Below are 27,996 nucleotides of genomic sequence, written 5' to 3' on the forward strand. Positions count from 1 at the left end.
GTTGTTTGTTTTACACCGTGCAGTTGCCCACCTCTAACACCCAGCCCCCCACATCATAAAGTCGGGGGGAGTGGACAGGAGCATTTACTTTGTTACCCACAGAAGCAGAGCATTATAAGATGGGTGTTTCAAACAAAAATGTGAAACTTGAGAGAATTTGATTATATTGTGTCAAATCTTTAGCACCCCCTGCATGATTTGCAAAATGGTTTGTTGCAACGTACAATGTGGGTAAATCTTTAACCTGCTCAGTTAGAGATTCAGCAGAGTCAATAAGCTACCTTACTGATGAATACATGCTTCCTCAAATGCATACACACATGTGCATGCACACACAAACACGCGTGTACACACACACACACACACACACACACACACACACCCTTACACATAATTATAAACAGACAGATAATAATAATCATCATCATCATCATCCCAATAATTGTAACAATAACAGCAATCTGTGTTTATCTAGCAATTTTCAAAGTAACAAAGAACTTCACAATCAAGGCTTAACAGAAGCAAGATAAGTAATCCAGTAAAAAACAAACAAAAAAAAGGTAATAAAGATAAGGGAAAAATAATAGATCCAGACACTATGACAAAGGAATAAATAAATATGGACTTGGCAACAGTGTTAAACAATAAATAAAAGCCAAAGACTGTTAAAGACATTGGGCTCTAGTTTCGCAGACCAGGCGAGGCGGGGGCTTAGCGCAGATGCGCTTCGCCAACTGGGTGTGGCCAGGCGGATTTTCCAAGTTTGGCACGCCATTCTCGGTGGCGCAAGTACTCCGCCATCCCTCCTACCGGCGCAAGGGAGGAGAGAAGGCGTGGAGTGGGTTTGACACAGCCGATTCACGTTTAACCAATCAACGTATTCTCATGAAACGGTTCGTATGATATCGTACGAAAAATAATGCACAAATTTCCGTGCATTTTCCTACGAATTTCCAGCAGCACGAGCGATCAGCGCGCCTGCGCGAGCCCCGAAGCGAGAGCCTTAAGAAAAATGGCGGACATTCCTTTTATTCTCAGTGGAAAATGCAATATTTTAAGAGAGCTTATGCATTCAAATGCGTTTTGATAACATTTCTAGCAGGAAATGTGCAATTTATTTCCAAAATCTTCGTTCAGGTAGTGTATATAATGTTTACTTTGTTAGTTATTACGAAGATTCTTTCAGGTTTCTATCGTTGCTATGGCTGTTGCTATGGACGCTGCTACCACTGTCGCTGATGTAGCTTCCACTCGCCGTGGAAATCTGGGGAGGGAGGCGTGGGGTTAACCTGCTCTCACAGAAATCCGTGAAATGAGCATGACCTCCTAATAACGCATTGCGTGCTCCTCGCATGTAACCTGTTTTAATCGATTTCTATGGTTTTAATTCCGTGTGATCACCACACAAAGTGTTCACTGGAAGTCGGCGATATTCCGTGACATCACGCTGTGGGTGGTAGTTCATAGATCCCGGAAGTGCAAATTTAATCGATATTCCGGAAAAAGGTCTGATTATTAGCCATACCGTTGTAACCATCCAAGGCAGACTTACCACGAGCTATGAGGATGTGTAACGATGGCATGTGCTTCAGCCGAGTCCACACGTCCCGTATAATATCAACTTTATTTTAAGAAAACACGTTTTATTTGCGATGTCATATCGCGGAGAAGCACTACATTACCCATAATCCTAGTGTTTATCAGCGACGTATCTGATTTGACTTTCATCAATAAAGTCAATAAAGTGTAATAAAGTGCATGAAAGTTGATAATATGCTGATATGTTACACCATTGAACACAACCCTTTCAGTCAGCGAAACAGAGCGGGTGGAAAAACCGCGGAAACACGTCAAAATAGCACTAAAGATTTATATAGTCTATATATATATATATATATATATATATTTTTTTTTTTTTTTTTTTTTCATAACACATCTTTACTCGTGGTATAAACATAGGCTACATGTTAAGGTTATGCTTTTGCTGTTGAAAAACTACCGTATGTATGGTTTTTAAACCTAAATTCACAATGTTTATCCTAACCTTTGTTGCTGCACTTTTAAAGGCTTACAGTGCAGCAACAAAAAATGGCACAGACACGGGGTCAACATTTTTGGAAAGCTCTTGACCTCTACTATCATGCCCGATGGCAAACCAATAGGGGGCGCCACTGACTAGTGTCAAAACATGGAAAAAACATGATTTCACTATCTTAAGAAAAAAATAAAGAAAATCTGACCAAACAGGCGTTCTTCCCACACCCAAAAACTATAATACAGATTGAAAAATTAGTGATCACAACATCACATAATAGACATAACATATTAGAACTACAAAATCTATGGCGCAGGACACCTCTGTGTGTTGCAACTCCGCGCAGATTGTAGTTCTGGTACGCCTCTTCCGGGTTAGGATAAACATTGTGAATTTAGGTTTAAAAACCATACATACGGTAGTTTTTCAACAGCAAAAGCATAACCTTAACATGTAGCCTATGTTTATACCACGAGTAAAGATGTGTTATGAAAAAAAAAAAATATATATATATATATATAGACTATATAAATCGTTAGTGCTATTTTGACGTGTTTCTGCGGTTTTTCCACCCGCTCTGTTTCGCTGACTGAAAAGGTTTGTGTTCAATGGTGTAACATATCAGCATATTATCAACTTTCATGCACTTTATTACACTTTATTGACTTTATTGATGAAAGTCAAATCAGATACGTCGCTGATAAACACTAGGATTATGGGTAATGTAGTGCTTCTCCGCGATATGACATCGCAAATAAAACGTGTTTTCTTAAAACAAAGTTGATATTATACGGGACTTGTGGACTCGGCTGAAGCACATGCCATCGTTACACATCCTCATAGCTCGTGGTAAGTCTGCCTTGGATGGTTACAACGGTATGGCTAATAATCAGACCTTTTTCCGGAATATCGGTTAAATTTGCACTTCCGGGATCTATGAACTACCACCCACAGCGTGATGTCACGGATTATCGCCGACTTCCAGTGAACACTTTGTGTGGTGATCACACGGAATTAAAACCATAGAAATCGATTAAAACAGGTTACATGCGAGGAGCACGCAATGCGTTATTAGGAGGTCATGCTCATTTCACGGATTTCTGTGAGAGCAGGTTAACCCCACGCCTCCCTCCCCAGATTTCCACGGCGAGTGGAAGCTACATCAGCGACAGTGGTAGCAGCGTCCATAGCAACAGCCATAGCAACGATAGAAACCTGAAAGAATCTTCGTAATAACTAACAAAGTAAACATTATATACACTACCTGAACGAAGATTTTGGAAATAAAATGCACATTTCCCGCTAGAAATGTTATCAAAACGCATTTGAATGCATAAGCTCTCTTAAAATATTGCATTTTCCACTGAGAATAAAAGGAATGTCCGCCATTTTTCTTAAGGCTCTCGCTTCGGGGCTCGCGCAGGCGCGCTGATCGCTCGTGCTGCTGGAAATTCGTAGGAAAATGCACGGAAATTTGTGCATTATTTTTCGTACGATATCATACGAACCGTTTCATGAGAACAGCCTGAACCAATCAAATGAGTCCCTGTCCTCGCCTTTAAAATGCGCTGCGCGAAGGCATAATGAAAGTTTACACAACTGACATGGAGGTCTACTGCCACAGGCGGAGCGGAGCTCAGGAGACAGGCGCGGAGCAGAGACTGGCGAGCAGTGCGGACACGTCACCAAAACCTCATAGGCAGGCTTCCGGAATGTCAGGCACATGAACAATGCAATAAATACTGACAAAAAACACTATTCAATGCTACGATCACAATCAGCACTTTGTGCTGATTGTGAGGTTTTGGTGATGTGCGCCAGTCAGCGAAACTTACACTGCGCCAGCCCCGCTGCTCTTTGCGCTGAAAGTAGACGTGGTTTCAGATGGCGAGCTTTTGGTGCACCTCGGCGAAGCCTTTTGGCACTAAACTGTCACTGCGCCAAGCTGAATCTGTCGGCACCTCCCCCCGCTGCGCTGCCACTCCCATCTCGGTGCACATCGGACTGTGAAACTTGGAAACTGTCCGCGTCTCCCGTTTCGCCGGTCGAAACTAGCTCTGCGCGGGGTTCGCCTCACTGCGCCACCCCGTGCTGCACCGGGAAACTAGAGCCCATTATGGTAAAAAAAAAAAAAAAAAAAAAAAAACTGGCTCCCTTCAGTGCAGGAACTCTCTGAAGCGTCCTGTTTGACAATCGCAGACAATCTCTGCCCCTGGTCTCGTATGGGGTTGTAAGATCAGAGACATAACTTAGGACCAGGCAACGCAGAGCCTTCAAAGTAATCAGCAAAATCTTAAAATGATGTCTTACAATAACAGGCAACCAGTGAAGAGATGCTAAAATGGGGGAGATTTGGTCCCATCTCACAGTTTTAATTAAAAGCCTTGCTGCAGAATTTTGAGCACACTGGAGCCATTGTATCTGGTTTTGATCACAACAGTCAAGGCAAGTTGAAATAAAATAAGCATAATCCTCTGTGTCACTACAGTTCACTACGGATCAAATTTTTGCAGTGTTCCTTGAATGGAACAACGCATGACTGGGCAACCTTTTAATATGTTGCTCAAAATTAAGAGTATGTCCAAAAAGGACTCCTTAAGTTTGTTGGGGTAGATATATTTAACATACTGATGTAAATGACTAGGGGCAGACTGAACTCAGCTGGAATTTCAATCAGGGCCCATGATAAAGACTTCACTTTAGTCTGAATTTAAGAGTAAAGAATTATTTGACATTCAGTTCAGTTAATATCATACAGCTCTGCAAACAGGCCAGCCTGTTTATTTCACTTGGTTTGACTGAGAAATATAACTCCATATTATCCTCTTAAAATAATGAAGGAAACAATCTAGAGCAAACCCTGAGATATACCAACCCACATTATCAATAAAGATATCTTGATCAACAATGGAGTGCTGAGCTGAGGTCAAGTAGCACTGGCACTGGGCAGTTGCCTGCAGCGGCATTAATCAACGTATCATTTAAATCCTTGACAAGAGCAATTTCTGTGCTGTGATGCTGACAGAAACCAGAATTTTTTGGAAATGATCATTATTTTCCATAGAGTAAAAATGGAGTGAAAGACTTGTTCATGATAATCGTGGTCTGTTTCAGTAATTGCATAGAGGCCAAGGGTTTTCACTTGACACCAGTTCCTTCTATCTTTTGTATTTCATGGTTAATAGAGTGCAAAGTACAAAGTGAGTTTTACCTGCATCCACACATGCAGGTACACACACACACACACACACACACACACACACACACACATACGACAACGAACAGCCTATAATCATCATCATCATTGTCGTCATCATAATGGTAACAACAATAGGAATCTCTATTTATATAGCATTTTTCAAAACAAAGCTTCAAAATCGAGAATAAAACAAGAAAAATAACACATAGAAAAAAGCCTTCAATCAGTCTGCATCCACCTGGAATTTGACTCACACACAGAAAATATTTTCTTTTTTCATTTACTGGCCCTGGCATCTTGGAATTTCTCTCTAGCCTTATTGCACAGGACTGAGTGCTAATGGCTGACATAGCCCTCTATGAACCTCAAACAGCTCACTGCTTATAACGACTTATTGGTGGGATGTGGCTCTCCCACCCCAGCTGTTGTTAATGTCCCCTCGCAAAAATGAGCCAAAGGATGGGTGGTACATCACCGTCTTTTTTCTCGCTCTGCTCCCAGGCTTTCATGCTGTCTCATTCCTTTTTCCCCTCTAGTAACCCCCCCTCCTGTTTCCCTCCCTCTCTCACTCTTTCTTTTTGTTCTCTATTCGCCTCACTGTTTCTCCAGCTACTCTATCCCCATTTCCCCATCATTTCTCAGCCCATTTCTTCCTCTTACTATTTATTTCTCTCCTCATCCTGCTTTGTTTTCTCCCTCCCTTGCTCCCTCTTATCCTTCCCTCCTCCTCATTCCTCTTCTACATTGCCCTTTCTTTTTCCTCTCCTTCTCACTGCCCCCCCTCCCTGTGGGCTACCGCTGATCATACTGCATTTTGGTGGGATTAATAGGCTATGATAGAGGTGGTAAGAGGTTGTGGAATGGCAGTTGAATGCCTGAGCCCTAGGGGACAAACTTTCAAACCATTAGTGTTAGACCGCCTTTGGACCTGACCTCCAGAGATAAGGGAAGAAATGAAGGGATACGCTATATGTGAAAGACAGATGTAGTAAATATCAACAGTGCAAGTATACATTGCACCAGAGAGATAAAATACCCACATATCACTTTTTGATGCGCAGCTCTCTCTCTCTGACTCAGACTGAAAGCTCATCTTTCAGTCCCTCTCCAGAATGAAAGCACAACTTATACAAAGTTCATAAGCCAAATATTTGATGCCACACACCACAACGCGGGTTATTCTTATTTCTTGCACTCTTTTTTCTTTCTCTGTTTCTGTCACCCTTCTGTATGTTCCCCCGTGTGTTGCAGGTTCATTTCCCTTCCTAATGGGGTGCTCCAGATTTTGGGGGTTACCAAGGAGGATGAGGGTGCCTACCGTTGTGTTGCATCCAACTCTGCCAGGAAGCTCGTCAGCCAAGAAGCCAGCCTTACTGTCATAACAGGTAGGAGTCTGTTGCAGTGCTTTACAATGTTTTAATAAGCAGAGAAAGTCCTGCTGGTACTGGGTGGTATGTATGATAGATGACTTCTTCTCTGCACAAAGCTGCAGTCTGAAAAATGTGCATAATTTGCCTGAAATATCCTCCATTGCAACACTGCTTCATAAATTAGGAATAGTGATTCCTGCTGTGATTCTGATAGCAATCATGTGTGCACCATCAATAAACAAGAAGACTGTAGGGATTGGCCATTTCATATTTTTTTGAGTCGATTCTGATTCCGATTCCAGGTGGTGGAATTGATGGAATCCTTTTTAAATCTGTTTTGATTCCAGGGGTCAAAGCAAAAAAAATATTTACTGAGGTGGAAATGGTCCCAACTTGTGTTTTTGCAGTGGTCATTCTTATGATCTACAAACTCTTTCGTGTTTAATATTTTTTTTGATTCTTAAGTTCTAAGTCACAAATGCAGCTGAAGTTGATTTTAATTCCAATTTTTGAAGTTTTTATTTTTTAAATAATTCTCGGAATTGATTTCAAGGAATCAAGAGTAAACCCAGTGGGAGTCAACCATCCCTACAGGTTAATAGAAATATTGCAAGAGTAACAGAAAATCAGTCTGTTGAGTCAAGGCATGATGAGCCAGTTTCATGGTGGCCATAACAGCCATGGCTGTCGTGGCACCCTCAGTTTGACTTTATGCCCCACAGGGCATATCATATAATCTTATGATAATGGCTGCTTGTTGCCTGCTAATTCTTGCATATTTGGCATAATCTGGCACATTTACATGATTGACCCAAGTGTTTATCAATGTGCATTGTCTCACATAGCTGTAGAGCTGCTGGTCACAGCTAAGGAGAGGCATGGTTGTGTGTAACGTTTGGTCTGTCGGTAACCTATGAATGTTTCAGATCACCTCGAAATACTTGTTTTGGTTGCATTATTACTCAGGAGTGAACAAAAGAAGAGGGGGCCATGTCCTGCACCTGCACTCCTTTGGTAGCAGTGTCCGTGTCTATTAAAATATTACTTACAGGTTCCCTGGTCTGCTGAGACCAATTCTCAGTGTGGAGATATCCACTATATTCCCTTTGCACACTTAGGGCCCTATCTTGCGCCAGACTCCCTAAACCCGCTATTTGCGGATTTAGGATTTAGGAAGAGGCGTTCCCCCGTAAAAGTTGCTATCTTGTGCACCTCCCGTTATCCGCAAAACACCTCCGCTACCCGCTATATTATGCATAGGTGTGTTTTGGGCATTACGCCAGTTAAACCAATCAGTGTGCCAGGTGCCATTGCCTTTAAGGGCAAGATGCGCTATCCTAAATCCTAAATCCTAAACCCGCGATGGAGAGAGGGAGGTAGATTTTCTCAGGGCTTCTACTGAGGCTAAAGCAAGTTGGCTTTATATATATACATATTATATATTATAGTATAGGCAAGTTAATTCGGGAGGTGGAGCCACATGTGTTCAAGTGGACGTGTCACAAGGTTGTGCTGATTGAGTAAAATCCCCGGGTCACACCACAGACACACAAGAAGCAGAGGTGGAACTATGTGTAAACTAATTTATTGACAAGGTAGATTGGGCAAATAAAATATTAAAAATAAAAATATAGCACAGCTGCTGGCTTATGTTAAAACAATAAAACGTGCTGGCGTAAGTGTCCAATTAAAACAGTCTTTCCTCTAAACAGTCTATATGAGTAATATACTCAGTCCATTCCGGCGGCGTCCCGGTATCAGTCCGACCGTGTGCGTGGCGAGGCTCCGTCGGGGCGTGCATTGAAGCCGCCTGGGCGCGCTCTCGTAACAGCCCAAACTTTAGGGATAGCGGATAGCGGGTGGTCAGGACCATCCGCTATCCGCTTTCCCTAAAGTGTGTGCGCAAGATAGCAACTTTAGGGATAGCACATGAAACACGCCCACGGACACACCTCCAGGCGCAAATGATGCAGTCGGCATAACGGATAGCGGGTAGCGGGTGGCGCTAGATACCGTTTAGGGATAGCGGAAGTTCCTAAATCCGCAATTTGCGGGTAGCGGGTAGTGGCAGCGGATAGCGGGTGGCACAAGATAGGTCCCTTAGTCTACAATAAGTAACCTAAGTAGCTCTCAGCCTGTTGATCTGTTGCATATTATTTGTGTTTCTTTGTATATTAATTATTTTCATTCCAATAAGTCCAAGTGCCAATGGAAGCACAGCATTTCTGGTTGTTGCTGTGGGAAACCAAGAGTACCCTATAGCAACCTTTTCTTTACATCATGATTTCTTGGCTGAAACTAGAACTCATTGTGACTGAAAAAGCACCGGCAGCAGCATTTTTCTTTATGAACAGCCACTTTTAATGGCCACTTCTTATAGAATACCATGTATTAACAACCAATGGCAGCTGAGAGGAAATTGTGTTTGAATGCACTCTTAACGAGTATGTAGTCTGTGTAACAGCTGGGAGGACGTGTAAAGCAGGCTTGTGGTTACTAAGTGACAAGGCATGTGTGCCCAAACTCTGCCTTATGCATCTCCTGACACTTAAGGTTAAAAAAATGGCTTTATCTGGAGGGCCAAAACTGATTAAAAAGTGAAAATCTTCATAGCTCTCTTGACACTCCTCTGTCTTGTTCTATTGCTGATATCCTCTCTAAGCACCTCTCCACAAATCTGGTTGCATTGTAACAATCAGCCTGCTGTTTGCTTCTTTTTGCAGCTTGCTGGATCATGATCAGAGGTCCCCTTTCCCTCATTCTGGTGTTCACCTACCTTTGCTACTTGAAATAGTACAAAATCTAGTTAAACACTGATTCCCTCCTACATACCGGAACTGACTGTTACTTTAACTGCCTACTTCCTGATCCAATCCTCCACCTGTCCCTCATGAGCAACACATCTAGCTGTGCAGATGGTATACTGCATGTGATCTGACCGGATTCCTTTGTAGCTATGTGTTAGGGACAGAAAGCTGTTTAACAAGCTGATAGAACTTCATCATAGGCACGCCAAATCAGGATGCTAGAGAAGCCCTTAGCTTTATTAAGAGACCAGAATCACCCGCACACTGGAATACCCCTTCCAATTAGGTGATTAGAGCCGGCATGCTGGCCAAAATTCTCGTAACTTTCCTGTAGTAAGAGCTTCACAGTGTTAAATGATGCAGTGGAGTGGGATGTGGAATACTAATGCTATTGCTTCCCCATAGCTACAAAGGGGTCACATCATAGACTGACCTATTCATCCAGTCCCACTATATACTGTATTATGATAAATCTGCACAAAAAAGGCCAACCGCCCACTGTCTTGACACCTTTTTGGAGGTCAAAAAGTAGGATTAATCAGTTTGGTAGATAACCAATTTTGCTTCTGTATGTGTTGACCTTGAAATTCACTACGAAACCAGATCCCTCAAGTTTAACACCTTAACATATTTCTAATTGGACCCTGAAAAATGAATGAGCTCTTTGAATGGATTTGAATTACATTTTGAGGCACTCCGTCTTGATTTCCAACTTAATTTTAAGTGGAAACAAGGGGTTAAAATGAAGGACTCACCGAAGAGTGTGATTGTGAGCTCAAGGGTGATGTGAGGTAAAAATTAGGATATATTAAGGATTTTCTGTTTCTTAGTGATTAAATAGTATAATACTGATCCTTGGGGTTGATGAGAGGTGCTGATGCAAAGAACTAGAAGGGCAGGCTTGAGGATCAGATCAGGAAACATATGATGTTAACAGAAGGGACCTCTAATGTACCTTCTGTGGTCAAGTGCGGGGTGTGTGAAAGACTTAGAACCCATGACCCCTGCTTTTATTTCTTACTTTCTTGTTTGGTCTCCTAGTCATTCATTGTTCTCAATGTATCTAAAACAGAAGGAGCAGACATACCCCAAAATCTAATTCAGCCGTGTTCACTGATATAGACTGCTACGGACTAAACAGGGTTTCCCCTAGATTTTTTTTTTTTATAACAGTGACAGCATGATCTTCAGAGCGTATTTTCATCAGCAGCAACACCACTGAACCAGTACAGAAATACTGATAGAACTTGGCTTCCAATTTATCTAAATGCAATCTGTATTATATTTTTTGTTACCTTTTATTTACTGAAATATAATTTGGCATTATGTAGGTCTAGTAAGTTTTTAATGTTCTGTGCAAATTGCACACCAGTGTTCTCAGTGGGGTTCCCATGTATAAATTAGTCAAATGCTGTGCATAAATGCACTCTTGTCCCACTCTTGTACATAACATATTCAGAAAATGTCTTTTAATATGTGCATGGGAATTTCCTGATGGCAGCACCCACCCTGCACTCTGTGGTGAAGGGTGTATGCTTACTGCAGACTACAAGGTGTGGCATGAGTGATTTACACTGTACAGTCAATTAGTCAACAACGTGAGGGCTGATTTCATCATTAGGGAGCACACATTAAAGCCATGTCGCATTATCAGGCTCTCTCTACCTACTGGAGACATCGGTCAGTTTTAATTGGCCACTGTGTGGAAACCATTGTGTTTTATGTGAGTCATGGTTTTTGTGGGGGTTTTTTTTGTTTGTTTGTTTGTTTGTTTGTTTTTGCTTGTTTGTTTGTTTTGGGTTTTTTGGGAGGGGGAATAGACGGAGAGAGGGACACACAGATGAAGTAAAAGTGAAGGGACACAGAGAGAGACTGAATTTTGACATCCTTAAATTAAACATCATGCCTAAAAATCCACAGAGAAAAGGGATATTCTCAGTTCATAATACATTAATGATATAAAAAATACTCAAATACCTTACCAAGGTCTCAGCTGATCCAATCAAAAGGCTTGAAATCAACAAAGCAAGGAACATGTTTTCACCTCTCTAATTCTTGCTCTCACAACTGAGAATAGAACATAAATATTGTCAATCAATGCATTCCTTTTCTGTCATACAAGCCATTCTGCTCCTCCAGCAATAACCCAAGAGATTCTAAGAGGCTGTTAAATCTATTACTGAGCACACCTAAATACAGTATATCCAAACTAATACAAACTATCAAACTAATACATCTGTAGTTTAATGGAACTCAAGGGTTAACTTTTGCAGATTTAGGGATAGGTTTGAATTTATAGATTTATTTCATACAGACTGTATAGTGCCGTGTAAAATGCACACCAAATTTGGAGATTCAAGGACTTCTTCTACACTCACAGCTTTATTTGCTTTAGCTTCATCTACCACTTTCTGCAACTCTTATAGTGTGATCCCAATATTCAGCATATGATTCAGGCAAAGTGCTGTATTGCTCATCCTGTTTTCAAGCTCACATTTTGCCTCACAAATTTATTTTAAGAAATGCCCATTAAATAGTGAGAAACTTTTATGCATGCAAATGCCTATAATCTGTTTGCCACTTCCTCAATATGTGGTCATTAAAATCTCCATTGGAATCAACTTGTTCTAGAGGCCCCAGTTTATTTATTTCCCTCCAAAATTGCTGCAGATTATTGGCAATTTACTCTGATCCTTACACTTGAAAAACGTTTTCTCTGCTGAGCACAAGTTAACCCTTAATTTATTTAATTTTTCACACTGGTATGGTTGCTTTATTCTTTACCAGAACCTTTTTTGTTATACAATATTTGTCCATTTCCTCATGAATAAAGTTACAAAATTTGCAAAAGGCTTTGCAAAAACAATGTGCTGTCTACAGATTTGATTTAAACAGTATTTCACAAATTGCTAATGTGTGGAGACAGTATAGACACAGAATGCTCATGTGGTCATCCTGCTTCATCCCCATGTTTCCTATTGCATCCCCATTTAGGATTTTCACACCTCCAATTAAGATTTTCGCTTTTTTGGTTTGGCATTTTTGCTTTATTGGGCAGTTTTAGTAGAGATAGACAGAAAAGACAGGGCAGAGAGAGAGGCTATGTCATGCAGCCAAGGACCCAGCATTAATAGTACGCGTGCTACTGGTTAAACCACCGGGACACTCTTTTAACACCTTCAATTATAAGGGAGGCTAACGCACCCAGACTGTTTTCCCTTGATGGTGTTGCTGCTGCGTTGGAACCCTGGGAGGATGCCACTCAAGGCACTCTTATGAGTCAGTACATGAAACAGACGTCAGATCCAATGCCATCACTACTCGCCTCCACGTCAGAGCTCTGTGAATAGAATACCTCAACCTCTTGGCTTTGATTGAATGTTGCCGGGGGCATCGAGTTTATTTGATTCCCATGACTGGAGCACATGGAGAAAATATGAAGCTTTCCGCTGCCTTAAACACCCTCTCTCTTACTCCCTCCCCTTTCCTACTACTTTTTTCCTCTTCCCCTTTGTATTTTTTTCTTCTTTTTTTTCACATGGTTAACACACCACCTACACCTATCATACTTGTACAAGGCCCCTATGAATGCACACCCTCCATTGCAAAGGCAGAGTGACCCACTTAAAGCCTCATGCATAACCAAGCAGTGCTGTATGTAATCTCAATGATTAATTTATAATGTGTTTACAGAATCCCGGGCTGCATCCTGGGGATCATTAGCATTATGTACCGCTGAAACAGCCGGGGCTGAGCTGAGCTGCAGTGGTGCAAGGCCCTCTGACATTGGTGTTCTTGGGAGTATCTTGTCCCATCAGCCCAAAGCCCAGTGTTCTCCTAGAAAAATGAATTATATCTTTATGTAATGGAGAGGAGCCATTGGCTATAACAGTAAAACGGCGGTGACAATCCATCAACTGGCGAAATGGCTCCGCTTTTCTCTCACAGAAGCATTCTTTCTATCTCATCGTGTTTCTCTTCCTCTCCTCTTTGCGTCAGCCCTGCTCTTTGCCCTCTCCCTGTCCTGAGGTGTCTCCTTCTCACTTTGAAACACCACCTCCCCCTCTGGCTCTTCCTTTTCCTCGCTCCTCTTATCTCCACTCAGTGAGTCTTTCTCCAAAGTTAGCGGTTCCTTAGTGGATTGGTCTCTGTTAGTAAAAGGCACAGTGAGATGTGTTTAGTTTTCAGCTTCTGCCTGCCCAGCAGTCTTTGTCAACAACCAATACTGGGCAACATTTTGGGCAGGTGGTGGAGAACTGGAAAGGTGTCAACATCAAAGCTTTCAAATACCATAGAGAAATTATCATCAATTTATTTATTCATTCATTTATTTTTTTAAATAGTCAAATAACAGCCGCAAGATATTTTGCATAATTGCAGTCAATAATCAAAACACTGTCCTGTACATGTACTATACTATACTATACCACCAAACTACATTTGTTTTGGCTCATTTTATAAGCCTAATCCTTGCCATAAGCAATAAAAATAATGATGTTGACCATCTCCACTGCAATAAACATGTTTGCATCACAGCCCGTCCAGGGCTGTGGCGGTGTAAGCTGATCTGTCTAATGTTGGGTCAGTGCTCTCCTACTGAAAGATAAGATAAAATGAATGTTTCAAATAAACCACAGGACAGGACAGGATAGATGGAGGTTTACTACTGCATGGATGTTCTTTGTGTAATTCTCAAGCTAGTCAGTGTTTATATTTCACCTAAATCAACAGTGCTCTTATCTATGGCTGGTGAAAGAAAAAAATAGTGCTGAGTAGTGCTAGTTCAGATGACACTTCACATCACTGCAATCCAGTAAACTAAACAGAGGTGACTTGTTCTACATCGCACTGATCAAATATTGTTGCAGTATACATGCTGGTACTCCTGGGGAAAGCAAGCATAACTAAGTGTCATTCTGAATGTTGTCAGCCCAACTTATCCATCTTAGGTTTGTACTGTAATTGACAGGCAACAGTGTGTCCCAGTTAGTTATATCCCATTAGTTGAAAATGAGTCACAGACACAGTGGTGGGCTTGCACCTTAACCAAATTCAAAACAAGAAATATTGAGTAATTAAAGGAGCACACTAAAGTTAAAATGGTAAAAAGAAAATGAAATATTAAATATTAAAAGCACACATAATCACAAAATAAGTTTACAAAAAGGATTACTGTCATAAATATCCAGATTAAAAATCAGTATGCCTTAAGCAATTACAAATAAACAAATAAGGTGAACCACTGAGTGTAAACCAAGGACTACCATGCCGCTTTGTTCAGTTCCTGATTCATTATTTTGTCCTGGGTAGTACATATTAACAATGTATGTAATCAGGGAAATAAACATACAAGCAGTGTTGTGCCATGCTGAGTTTAATTATGGTGTCCATAGTGGGCTGCTTGTTCAAATAAATAAATAAGTAAATAAATAAATGCATTTTCCCGTAGATTCTTCTTGCAATATGTATCAAATGCAAATGATGCTGATAAGAATTTAAAGACCGCCATGAGTTTTCAATTTCCCTCATCCTTTTAAGATGAATTTATCTAGTGAAGAGTTTTGCTGAGCAACTGCTGTCTTTCAGTTACATCCATGGGTTGTGGAAACTTCTACTATCCATGGCTGGGTATTGGGATTTAAAAGAGGTTTTCCCAAGGGGAGGGGATAACATCCAGTTTCCGGATATGGTGGCTCAGACTGGCAACTTTGGAGTTACAAGCCAGCGTCTCTAATTTTTGTAGCAACCATAATCCCAAATTGCATCCTGTTTTTCTATTTATAGGCTCTACCCAAGCCCTGAACAGTGTTGTGATTGTGGCGCCGCCTCAGAATGCCACAGTGGTGCTGGGTCACCCTGCTGTGATGGAGTGTATGGCGCAAGGCCAGCCAAAACCTCTGGTATCCTGGAGCAGGCAAGGTACAGCAAAGCTACCATACACCCTGACTCTCCAGTTCTCAGCCTGTGTTGTCCTTTTATTTTTATTCCACTGGTTCCATCTTCCTCTCTCTCTCTTTCCCTCATTGTCTTTCTCACACGCAGAGACAAAGTATCAACACTGTTGTATCAGATTTGCATATTTAATATTAACATAGCCTTTATATTGTTGACTTTTGAGATCACGTCTCTTTTATTCTTTAGTGTTATGAACCATTTTTGACATGAGATAAGTTAAATTGCTGGAACAATGCTGAGTGGATCCGTGATTTTTGTCAACTCAGTTATTTTGCACCTTCAAACTCTGGACACACACACTTGTAAACAGCGCAGTCCGGGTGAGAATGACGCCTTGTGAAACTGTTGGAATTCCCGTCTCCTGCTGTCAGATTTGGCAACGTGTCCCCCGCTGTATTGTGCCAGTATGGAAACAACCTGAACCCAGACTCAAATGTCACAGAGCCACCTGCTGGCCAGGTTGCGGGATCACACAGGCCAAATTACTCATCGTCGACACACTTCTGCCTCTGTCCTTTATGCTGTATCTCAGGCAACTGAAAGCCTAAGAAATTATCTCCAATTTTCTCAAGGCCAATCTCACTTTTAGCACCATTATGCCTGATCTCTGAGACGACCCTCCATTTTGTTCTTTGTTTGTTTCCTCTTTGATCAGATGGAAAGCCCATTTCCACTGATGTGGTCGTCCGGGCAACAAACTTGGTGATCCGGGACACCAGGCGCCATCATGCTGGTGTCTATGTCTGCCGAGCCAACAAACCCAAGACCAGAGAGTTTGTTATTGCTGCTGCTGAGCTGCAGGTGCCTGGTAAGTTTTATATTGATATGGTATCTCTGAGACACATTTGCTCATTTGTCACAGAGCAATGGCGTCTTAAAAATTTTCTCTTATGGGTCTAAAATCAGATCCTGCCACTTTAGTGCTTATCCCTCCAGAAAACAAGATTCCTTAGTCGTCAGCTTATTGTTAATTTCACAGTTGATTTTAAGATTTTTCTGTTAGATTTAAAGGCTCCAATGTCTAGCCCCATGCTACATCTCAGACCCTACACCTTGTTGTATCAGAGACTTGGGCTATACTCATGATGCCTCTCTGGCTGTTGTAGGCGTAAAACTAAAGGCAACTGGGCCTTTGCACTCAGAGCCCCTGTGTGAGTCCATGCCATGCTTTTACTTCCTGGTTAAAACCTTTTGTGTGTGTGTGTGTGTGTATGTGTGTGTGTGTGTGTGTGTGTGTGTGTGTGTGTGTGTGTGTGTGTGTGTGTGTGTGTATGTGTGTGTGTTTGCATGTGTGTGCCTATCATACAAACATTTATCATTTCACATTCCCCACTGAAAAGCAAAAATATATAAAATTAAAGGATCTCAAGAATATTGAGGGATAGAGGTTTTAATTTCAATATATGTGGTTAATCACCAGAGTCTAAGTAGCAAACCCAATGGTAAGCTGCTAACCTCCACTAAATTCAAGCAGCCATTGTAGTTGCTGTTCCTCACATTGCAGCGAGTTTGATAACTGTCTTTTTCACAAGGCTGCAACAATGGTAATACAGTCACTGTGTGTTTGATATTCATGGCTCTACACTAAGCCGTTTCATGCAAGCATGTTAAAAGTAGCAGGGGTGCAATGCAAATACACTATATTACCAAAAGTATTCGCTCACCTGCCTTTACTCATACTATGAATTGAAGTGCCATCCCATTCGTAACCCATAGAGTTCAATATGATGTCGGTCCACCTTTTGCAGCTATTACAGCTTCAACTCTTCTGGGAAGACTGTCCACAAGGTTGAGGAGAGTGTTTATAGGAATTTTTGACCATTCTTCCAAAAGCGCATTGGTGAGGTCACACACTGATGTTGGTCGAGAAGGCCTGGCTCTCAGTCTCCGCTCTAATTCATCCCAAAGGTGTTCTATCGGGTTCAGGTCAGGACTCTGTGCAGGCCAGTCAAGTTCATCCATACCAGACTCTGTCATCCATGTCTTTATGGACCTTGCTTTGTGCACTGGTGCACAGTCATGTTGGAAGAGGAAGGGGCCCGCTCCAAACTGTTCCCACAAGGTTGGGAGCATGGAATTGTCCAAAATGTTTTGGTATCCTGAAGCATTCAAAGTTCCTTTCACTGGAACTAAGGGGCCAAGCCCAGCTCCTGAAAAACAACCCCACACCATAATTCCTCCTCCACCAAATTTCACAGTCGGCACAATGCAGTCTGAAATGTACCGTTCTCCCGGCAACCTCCAAACCCAGACTCGTCCATCAGATTGCCAGATGGAAAAGCGTGATTCATCACTCCAGAGAACGCGTCTCCACTGCTCTAGAGGCCAGTGGCGGCGTGCTTTACACCATTGCATCCGACGCTTTGCATTGCACTTGGTGATGTGTGGCTTGGCTGCAGCTGCTCGGCCATGGAAACCCATTCCATGAAGCTCTCTGCGTACTGTACTTGGGCTAATCTGAAGGTCACATGAAGTTTGTAGCTCTGTAGCAATTGACTGTGCAGAAAGTCGGCGACCTCTTTGCACTATGCGCTTCAGCATCCGCTGACCCCTCTCCGTCACTTTACGTGGCCTACCACTTCGTGGCTGAGTTGTTGTTGTTCCCAAACGCTTCCATTTTGTTATAATAGAGCTGACAGTTGACTGTGGAATATTTAGGAGCGAGGAAATTTCACGACTGGATTTGTTGCACAGGTGGCATCCTATGACAGTTCCACGCTGGAATTCACTGAGCTCCTGAGAGCGGCCCATTCTTTCACAAATGTCTTGTTTCACAGTCTGCATGCCTGAGTGCTTGATTTTATACACCTGTGGCCAGGCCAAGTGATTAGGACACCTGACTCTGATCATTTGAATGAGTGAGCGAATACTTTTGGTAATATAGTGTACCTCCATGGGTACACAGAGAGCAGAGCCACTGTAGGCTTACCTCTGAGGGTAAAGCTTTACCAGGCAGCAGATTGAGTGTAATAGTCGATGTCGAAGAAGCACAGAAACACTGGAGTTCATGTAAATAGATCACCTTGTCAGAGAATGGATTGTGGTCTGTGTATTGATCAGCTGGTAGATGACTGACAGTGCATGACTTTCAAATCCAGACATTTATCTAATAATTCTATACGGTGAAGTTATATATATTTCTGTAATGTTCTTCTGAAAGTTGATATACAAATAAAAGAGGCCGGATCTGAACCCAGGCCTCTGCAGCTTAGCCATAGTATTACATGGTACGTGTGCTACATGGTGAGCTGCTCAACTAATGTTTTAAAAGGAAATGAAAACAATTTTCCTACATTTAAATCAGTCCTCCTACACTGGAAATGGTTACTTAGTGAGAAATGTATCACTTGAACATAGATAGTGACAAATATTAATCATTGAAATTTCACTTAAATATATTCAGAAAAATCCACTGTAACCCAGTTGTCTGATTATTTGACCATAGGTGGACAAGACTGATCTTATTGCCTCTGCTTAAAAATTAGTGAATAGCATCAAACAAGTGAAATTGTATTTTCCCCACTACTGGATTTTTAAAAATGATATTTTCTTATAGTAGAAAACCAAGGAATCTCTAAGCCAAATCATGAGAGTAAATTTATTCTTTTTACTATCTAGTGTAGGAATAGTGTAGGAATTAAGTATAATCCCTGTTAAATCAGAGCTCTTGTCTCCCTCCTTGCAACAGCCCCTCCAATGATCCTCCAGCCACCAGAGACAGTGTCCCTGTCCCGGGGGAACACAGCCAGGTTTGTGTGCAACAGCTCTGGGGAGCCTCCTCCAGTGCTGCATTGGCTCAAGAATGGCCAGCCCATCAAGTCATTCAGACGGGTGAAAACCCAGAGCCCTGGGGTGTTGCTCATCAACCAACTGGCACTGGAGGATGCGGGTTACTACCAGTGTATCGCGGACAACAGCCTGGGCACGGCCTGTGCCACTGCCAAGCTGACAGTCATCGTGAGGGAGGGTCTGCCCAGCCCTCCACGCCATCTGTCTGCCACGCCTTACTCCAGCACCACAGCCCTGCTCACCTGGGAGAAACCCGAGCACAACTCAGACCAGATCATCGGCTACTCTGTGCACTGCCAGCGTGCCGCAGGTGTTTGTGTGTGTGTGTGTGTGTGTGTGTGTGTGTGTGTGTGTGTGTGTGCGTGCTGCGTGCGTGCGTGCGTGCGTGCGTGCATGTGCTTGTGTGTACCTTAATGCCTATGTGAATATTATCACTGTCAGGTAAAACTTTATTGCTTCAATTCTGGCGATTTTGAGTTTTTTATTTTAACTGAAAGAGCACCTGCTCCTCTGTATGTTGAAAGGATTCTAAAACCCCTGGCTTTCATGCAACATTTTCTAAATCAATTTGATCAGTAATTCTCAAACCAGTCCTCAAGTGCCACCTGTACTGCAAGTTTTGATTTGAGCTCTGCTTTGGCACACCTGATCCAGTTAAGGGCTTAGTGCTGACTGGTTGAAACTGATCTACCTGAACAGGGAGGGAGGGGGGTGGGGGTGGGGGGGGGTTATTGCACAAATAGGAGAATTAATTACCTCCTATTTGTGCAATAACCCCCCCCCACCCCCACCCCCCTCCGCCGCCCGCCCGCCCGCCCGCCCAGCAGCTACGTATGGACAATACATTTCTGTGCAATATCCCTTTATGGAGGTATGGTTTCTTCAGGCCCAGGGTGTGTAGCCCAGTCCGGGAAACACCCCTGGGATGAGGAGAATTAATTACCTCCTATTTGTGCAATAACCCCCTCCCCGCCCGCCCAGCAGCTACGTATGGACAATACATTTCTGTGCAATCTTCCACTGTTAACACTGTTTAGTCAGTTGTTTCTTTTTCTGTTGTTTACATTCTGTTCTTATTGCACTCGTTATTATTTACACTGGTTATTCAGTTGTTTACGCTGCTCAGTCCGTTGTTTACATTCTGTTTTTATCTAGTTATTCTCAATTGCACTCATTATTATTTATACTGGTTATTCAGTTGTTTACACTGTTTAGTCTGTTGTTGTACATTCTGTTTTATCTAGCTATTCTAAATTGCACTCATTACTATTTAGCTCCTGTTTTTTAGCACTAGTTATATAGACCATATCATACCAGTTATATAGACTATATTTATGTATAATATTTATATTTATATATACCTAAACGGTCCCACAATTCCATCTCTGCTGTAATCCGGAAGCCAAGCAACGACATTTCGTTGCCAAAATCTCACTGCTGTGTTTTTTTGTGCAATGACAATAAAAGAAGTCTAAGTCTAAGTCTAAGTCTAAGGGCATGCAGAAACAGAAGCGAGAAAGAGAAGGGAAAAACAGAAGCGCGAAACAGAAGCAATGAGTTCTACTCACAACTACTTCCAAAAAATAAGGACTCCTCGGCACCATAATTTATTTGTGTCAGATGTATTTTTTTTCTTCTTCCAATACAAGTGCATGTGGCTTATTCATTTGAGCAATGCATTTGAAATGTCTCATCTCAAAAATATTTTGGCATATTGAAAAGCTGTAACTAACCGTTGGATAACTAAGTATATGCACACTATTTTGGAAATCCTTGTAAGATCTGTTGTATTTCATTTGTGTAATTTCATCTTTCCCAGGCTCAGACAATGTGGAGTACCAGTTTGCGATGAACAATGACACCACAGAGTATCATGTGAAGGAGCTCCTTCCCCACACAGCCTACACCTTCTTTGTGGTGGCCTACTCTCCCATGGGTGCCAGTCGTCCCTCCCTGCGTGTCACTGTGGAGATGCTCGAGGATGGTGAGTAATCAGACATTATGTAGAGACACAATGAAAATCAACCTCCAATGTATTTGCTGAGTGACTTTGTTAATTATTAGCTCGCCAACCTTGTAATGCTGAAGGCTTTGCAAGAGTTCATGAATCATCCGTATAAATATATACATTTGAAATGTTGTTCTCCAGAGTTTTAGTGTAGGCTGGCCTTGAGATAGCAGTGTAACTGAGCATAAAATAGTGTTGTTTTAGGACTGAATGCAATGATAAAAAGAAAAAAAAAATACTAGCAGTTTCGATGTCATTTGCTTCCTCCTTTACATCCTAATCCACTAAAGCATTTTTTACAGCACCCTCAGTGATTATATCGCAAATTGTTGTTGTCTATCCAATACTATTATGGTCAACCTATATACAGCTGCAGCTGGCAAGAAGGGGAAGCATTCGCTGGATATAGATATAGATACAGATATGTTTCAAGGTAATCGAGTCTTGTAGGGAGTGGTACTGCAAGCTGCCACTGCCTATATGTGTATGTAATAGATCCACCACATCTGTGCACCCAGTTACAGCTGAAAGCCTCTTTGCCTCATTCCCCAGTGTGGTTCATGTAGAGACCTTGGTTTGGTACACATTTCTGTGGCTTTTAAAGATTTTATAAGTAATAGATTAATAATAAGTGCAGTGTTTTTTCAACTTTCCATTGATTACACACATCAATAAAATGTTAAAACCAAAGAATGTGCATCATAAGACAGTTTAGGATGTCCTCTTATGCCCTCCTCCAGTTCCCAGTGCGCCTCCTCAGCTGTCTATTGCCAGCACATCCCCCACAGACATCAGGCTGATGTGGCATCCCTTGTCCTCACAGCACAGCCGAGGAGCTGTTACCCGCTACCGCATTGAGTACAGCACTCTCGATCAAGGTGAGCATCCTCTGCGAACCAAGATGACAGAAAAGACAAAAAAAAAAAAAGCTGAATGTGATGAGCCTGCATGAACATGATGAAAACATACCTTTCAACATAATCACTCATAGTAAGGATATAATTCAGGAACTTTGCTTCAGATTGCTAGAATTTTGGCCTAATTGATTTTCTCTATTTTACTGAATCATTTTCTTCTCCTCCTTCATTCTCATTTATTTTTGTCCTTCATTACTTTGTTCTGTTTTCTGAGAACAATAGATAATGGGTTAAGAGTGTTGGACTGAACCTGAATTTGATAAAGTTATGCAGATACGACCTATACAAGGTGCACTGCAGAGCAGAGCAGTCATTCGTACTGACCCTGGGTGTATCAAGTTCATTTCGAATAGAGCTTTTTCATAACAAGCTGTCCTTGACAGATAGCAGTGTAATTGAACTATCATATAAAATAGTGTCTGCTGTTTTGTTACTGAAAGCAGTGGCTGCACTGTTAAGGTGCACATGTTTTCGATGATGCAGTTTGTCTAATGAATCATCCAGTAAAAGAATATAGTGTATATATTGCTAAAAAGAACATTTTGTGCATCAGATAGTCAAGATGTTCATTGTGTGTGTGTGTGTGTGTGTGTGTGTGTGTGTGTGTGTGTGTGCGTGTGCGTGTGCGTGTGCGTGTGTGTGTGTGTGTGTGTGTGTGTGCACGCGCTTGTGTCCACAGCAGACAATGTGTTCTCTGTGGAGGTGGGAGGTAATGAAACCCAGTTCACCCTGAGAGAGCTGCAGCCCAACCAGGCCTACCGCCTGAGGATGGCAGCTGGCACAGGGGCCGGCTTTGGGGTCCCATCAGAGTGGGTGCAGCACCACACACTAGCCCACTACAGTCACAGCAATCACAGCATGGGTAAGAAAGACACCACATGTGTCACATGTTTTAAGTTAAATGGCAATGGGTCACATCGCAGGAATATGTAGTACCAGAATGTATTTTGCAGCTCATATTTTATTAGGTGGTGGCTTTCAGATGTTTTTCACCAGAACAAGCTCTTGTCTAAAAAGTGCTCTGGCTGAGTTAGGGAAAGTCCTGGGTAAGTCATGGAATCTGTCAGCAGGGCCACAGTGGGAACCTGAAAGGTTTGTCAGTCATAGGAATCCATTGGAAAATTGTATATCTCATAGATTGCTAATCATATAATATTTTCACAACTGATGATCCTGTTGATCAGGACATGAAAAAACCCCGCAGAGCTAGTTTGGACCAGCGCAACCTGAGGCACGCTCAGTTTGGTAGTTTGGTAGTTTGGCAGACAGAGATGCACTGAGATGGAAGTGGTGTTGCAGCAGGGGGAGGTGTCGACAGATTCAGCTTGGTGCAGTGACAGTTTCGTGCCAAAAGGCTTCGCCGAGGTGCACTCAAAGCTCGCCATCTGAAACCACGTCTACTTTCAGCGCAAGATGGAGCGGAGCCGGTGTAGTGGAAGTCACCAAAGCCTCACAGGCAGGTTTCCAGAGTGTCAGGCACATTAACAATGGAATAAATACCCACAAAAACCACTATTCAATGCTACTATCTCAATCAGCACATAAATTTATCTCCATATCGACTGTCCCGTCACAACTGATGTCAAATCAAAGGAGATGGGCCCCGTTTGGCATGCGTAATGGAAACCCAACCTGATCACCTGTCAGTCAAACAATGTGTCCAGTATGGTGATGTCTTTCTTCCATTCATGGTGTCTGGGGCTGCTTGTGTTAACTACACAGTTCTTCTTCCATATATATAAATATTCCACACAAATCGAAAATGTAAAAGGCATCACTTCCTTGCTAGACACTGGGCGTTTAGAACAGCGAATGTAAAAGCTTTCATGAACCGGATTTTGTTTTAATCTCTAGTGTGTCGTTGCATCAGTAAGTGATGGAATTGAAAGTTGCAAATCAAACATGTATTTATATGAAGATGGCGAGGATTATCCTTTTAGGTAAAAACATTCATTAAAAATGGGGGCTTCACAGTTAAATTTATATTTGCTCGTAAAAATCAGTAACTTTAACAGACAGTGACAGAGCTGGAAAAAGAGAGATGCGAGGCAGGTAGGTAATGGAAAGAAAGGGGAATGAGGAAGACGAATGTAAGGATAGATGCATGGATGGATGGATGGCAGGTAGTTTCAGCAACATTCCAGCAGTCAAGACTGACCTCATTGTCCTGAGTGTGTGTTGCTGCTGCTCTCTTCTTCCACGTCAATTGTGTAAACGTTCATTATGCCTTCCCCCAGCGCATTTTAAAGGCGAGGACAGGGCCTCATTTGATTGGTTTAAAGTGAATCGGCTGTGTCAAACCCACTCCACGCCTTCTCTCCTCCCTTCCGCCAGTAGGATGGACGGCGGAGTACTTGCGCCAGCGCGCATGGCGTGCCAAACTTGCAAAAATCCCCCCCACCCCCCGCCTCACCCAGTCTGCGAAACTAGAGCCCTCTATGTTCATCAGGCTTAATGAACTGACACTTGCCATGAAGGTTAAGCACTGAAACTGCGCACGAGCTGGTCCAGAGTTTGATCAGTGTCATTTTTCGACCCTTTGACACCGACAGTTATTCAAGGTTTCACAGATTTTCCAGGAGTTGCAATACACAGCACAAAATACATCGCAGTGGGTGGCATGTAATCCATTTACATGTGAACATTTTTCATAGCTGCTAGACAAGTTAGGAATGTGGAAGGGCTTGAAGAGAATAATGTGTAAAACATTCTTGGCGATGGGCCACATATACATCAGCATTCATCTGGTTCTTCTGCATCGCCGGTATTGCTATCACGTTGGTCATGGAAAGGTCAGCATATGGAATAAGGTGTGAATAAAAGGCAGTATGTATGCCTGTGTGCACACAAACCCACAAAAAACAGAGAGAGTACAGAGAATACATTGGTCTAGAATATGAATGCACTGTTTACTAGCAACCTTGAACCTCAATTTAACTTGCAGTTTAATTGCGCATGCAGTCTGGTACTTGCAAGATATTGTGCATCAGCCCACATACACATAACGACTAATTCATATGTCAGTGCCAAAACAGCAGGACAATGCATCTTTCTCCCGTCCCTGTTATTGCCTGAGAACTCAAATTCCTACCAGCAGAAGAATATCAGTGACTGAACAGACTGATCAGCGCACACATGCCAACAAAAGAGCACTGCATTTTAGTTTTAAATCCTCAGATATATTCGCACTGCCAGTCTGTCAGTGGGTGTGTACTTACTCATATTTTGTTTAAAAATTTGGCATTGCCTTGTAGGTGGTAAGTTGGCGCATTAACTGTGAGTTCACATGTTCAAACCTTGTAATAGCTGCAAAAACAAATCCTAAATATTGGCATGCTGTCAGCAATATTCCCACTGTGCACCATGTGATTTCATGTCTATATTTTAGCTCTCATATAGCCAAGGATCTTTTTCATTGTGGAATGCCCTGTGTTAGACAGATCGCTAAAAACTCTGAAAATGTCTTCAATTCAATTTTATAAAATCAGGCCTTAAAAATAAAATTTAAAAAATAATCTTGCATTTTAGTTGATTGGGCTGTTTTTCAACATAAACATGTAATCTAGTTTCATTTACCCTTATGTTTCTTTTTGTCAAAAGTGATCAATGTCCTCTGCATCAGAGTCAACATTAAAACCCCAAGCCTGCTGCTGTACCTAATACTTGCCTTGCCAGTCATCCTTACCCCCCAAAATGGTTAATTGTTAAATCTACTGCAGTAGCACATAAAAGGAGCTGTTATTAAACAGAAGTAAGATAAAATCAGTCAGATGTTTCAGTGCAGCTAAACACTGCCTGTAAACTATTTGGGTAACGAATTGTCAAAGTATAGTTAGTCTTTCCTGTGTTTAGTTGTAATGTTACCTCATCTGGTCTTGATGCTTTCTTTTTCTTTTTCTTTTGGTTTTCTTCTCTTTTCCGGCCTCTCTCAGTGATCTTCGCCCCCACTGAGCTGAAAGTCCGAGCCAGAGTGAGCACTCTCAATGTCACATGGCAGCCCTCACCCAATCACACACAGATCTCAGGTTATAAGCTCTCCTGCAGAGAGGTGGAAGCTGAGGAAGCAGCCAATGGGGAAAGGACGACACAGACCCACACCATCAGGCTCCGTAAGAAGGCCAGGCATCATCTTCTCACTGGGCTGGGTAAGTTGTAAACTTCTTGAAGCTTCTTGAAGTTTAATTCCTTTTAAAAGGTCATTTTCCTCTATGCCATTTTTCAGTGATTTGTTTTGTTCCTTATAGTAGATCATTTTGGTTCAGTACCTTCAACAATGGAATTGGCATGAATGAGCTCATGCAAATCTAGTTAGAGACAAGGTAATGTTTTAGTGACATGATGTGTTATACTTGTATTTAGAGTTTTTGTTAGTGTTTCCTGAGATGTGCGAACATGTGCAAACTCATAACAGTTTGAGGCTCATATGGTTAAACAAGATATATGAGATTATATGTAATGGTGAAACAGTTAAAGCCACTATTGTCTAACTTTCTTACCCACAGCTCCTGTAGATTCCCAAGATCCCCCTTGGCTTCTGCTCAGTTGCTATAGAGTCAGAGAGAGCTTCGGGACTTGGTAGAGTGACATAGGCACTCGCAAAGCTCCGGCACAAAAATAATGAATGGGAAGAACTGATCGTGCCCACCCAGTTTTTTTTATCATAAAAAAAAAATACGCTGGCTTGTTTTAAGACCCTCCCCTCTGTAAAGCCATGTTCCTCGACTTACATGACTTTGAACCTTCTGTTTCTCCTCTTTGTTTTCCTGCTGTTGCAATGTAGGCAAAATACTCACAGAAGTGGTACCCACCTCCCTAAAAAATGCAACAAAAAAAAAAAAAAAAAAAAAAAAAAAAAAAAAATCATTGATAATTTATGTGCTTATTCTCCATTTTTCAGTTGAGCCAAAACATTACTCACTCAAATCAACCATTGGCAGTTTTGTATAGTGCACCTTGAAAAAAAAAATCAGATAATCATGAGCCAGGTAATTTTTTAGCATTTAGATGACTAGACCATTTTCTATGACATTTCCTATTATGTGTGGCCTTTTCCAGACTAATTTAATTCTGCCACTGGTAGCCTTGGCAGACAGAGTGATATCCCTCATTCAAAGCTCACTCACTCTCATGGTTGACAAATAGGCCTAAGGGTTCGACCTCCTCTCAGTTTGTGAGCTAGAAATTGACAGAAACCTCTTATTTAGCAGGCAGAAATCTGTGTGGATAAAACCGATCCCAAAATTCATCCCTCTGAATGACACGCTGGCTCTCATGTTGACGCATTTGAATGTGTGAAGTCAGCATTTTGAGAGTGGTTTTCAGGATATCTCTGGAAATTGCACACATGTTTTCATTGCATTTAAATTAAATGTAGAGCATATCTGTTAAATTTTAAGAGCTTTCAGAAAGATGGTACTATTGGTTAGAGACCCAGCACTGTTCACATGACTCATTATATTGGTAGGATGTTGAGCTTTTGTTTAGGGGCTGAAAAATCCACTAATCATGATTACGGTTACTATGATATGTCTTCTGTTGGTATGGCTCCCGTCATTGTCTTATCCATCTGTCCTATTTTGTAATCGCTCCCTCCCTCCTCTCTGTGTGTTTCAGTCCCTGACCGGCAGTACGAGGTGAGGGTATGGGCTTTCAACAAGCAGACAGATGGGGCAGCTGCCGTGTGGAAAGGAAGGACTGAAAAGGCTCATGACAGAAGTAAGAATTCTCTTAGCAAATGTGTATGTGCCTTTCCCTTCCATCTGGTGTGTGTGTGTCAGTGTGTGTATCTGTGCATCTCTGTGTGCATCTGAGCAATGGAGAACATAAGAGTGTGTGTGTTGGCCAGCGCTGATGAAGTTAAGTGTCCCTAAACCAATTTTGAAGGTGTAATATTTGAATTATGGAACTGCTTTCATT

At 41.9% G+C, this 27,996-nt stretch overlaps 1 protein-coding gene across 1 annotated transcript in view; it reads left to right on the forward strand.

Annotated features, from left to right (window-relative positions):
- Positions 1-27,996, forward strand: part of igdcc4 (immunoglobulin superfamily, DCC subclass, member 4) — a 58,780-nt gene that overhangs the window by 19,862 nt on the left and 10,922 nt on the right. Inside the window, exons 5-13 of the mRNA XM_030044421.1 lie at positions 6,486-6,619; positions 15,196-15,330; positions 16,022-16,174; positions 19,055-19,465; positions 20,975-21,139; positions 21,904-22,041; positions 22,760-22,942; positions 26,013-26,225; positions 27,694-27,795. Of these exons, the coding sequence (XP_029900281.1) occupies positions 6,486-6,619; positions 15,196-15,330; positions 16,022-16,174; positions 19,055-19,465; positions 20,975-21,139; positions 21,904-22,041; positions 22,760-22,942; positions 26,013-26,225; positions 27,694-27,795 (1,634 nt within the window). The remainder of the gene's footprint in view (positions 1-6,485; positions 6,620-15,195; positions 15,331-16,021; positions 16,175-19,054; positions 19,466-20,974; positions 21,140-21,903; positions 22,042-22,759; positions 22,943-26,012; positions 26,226-27,693; positions 27,796-27,996) is intronic.

The sequence above is a fragment of the Myripristis murdjan genome, chromosome 3 (genome assembly GCF_902150065.1).
Source record: "Myripristis murdjan chromosome 3, fMyrMur1.1, whole genome shotgun sequence".
NCBI lineage: Eukaryota > Metazoa > Chordata > Actinopteri > Holocentriformes > Holocentridae > Myripristis > Myripristis murdjan.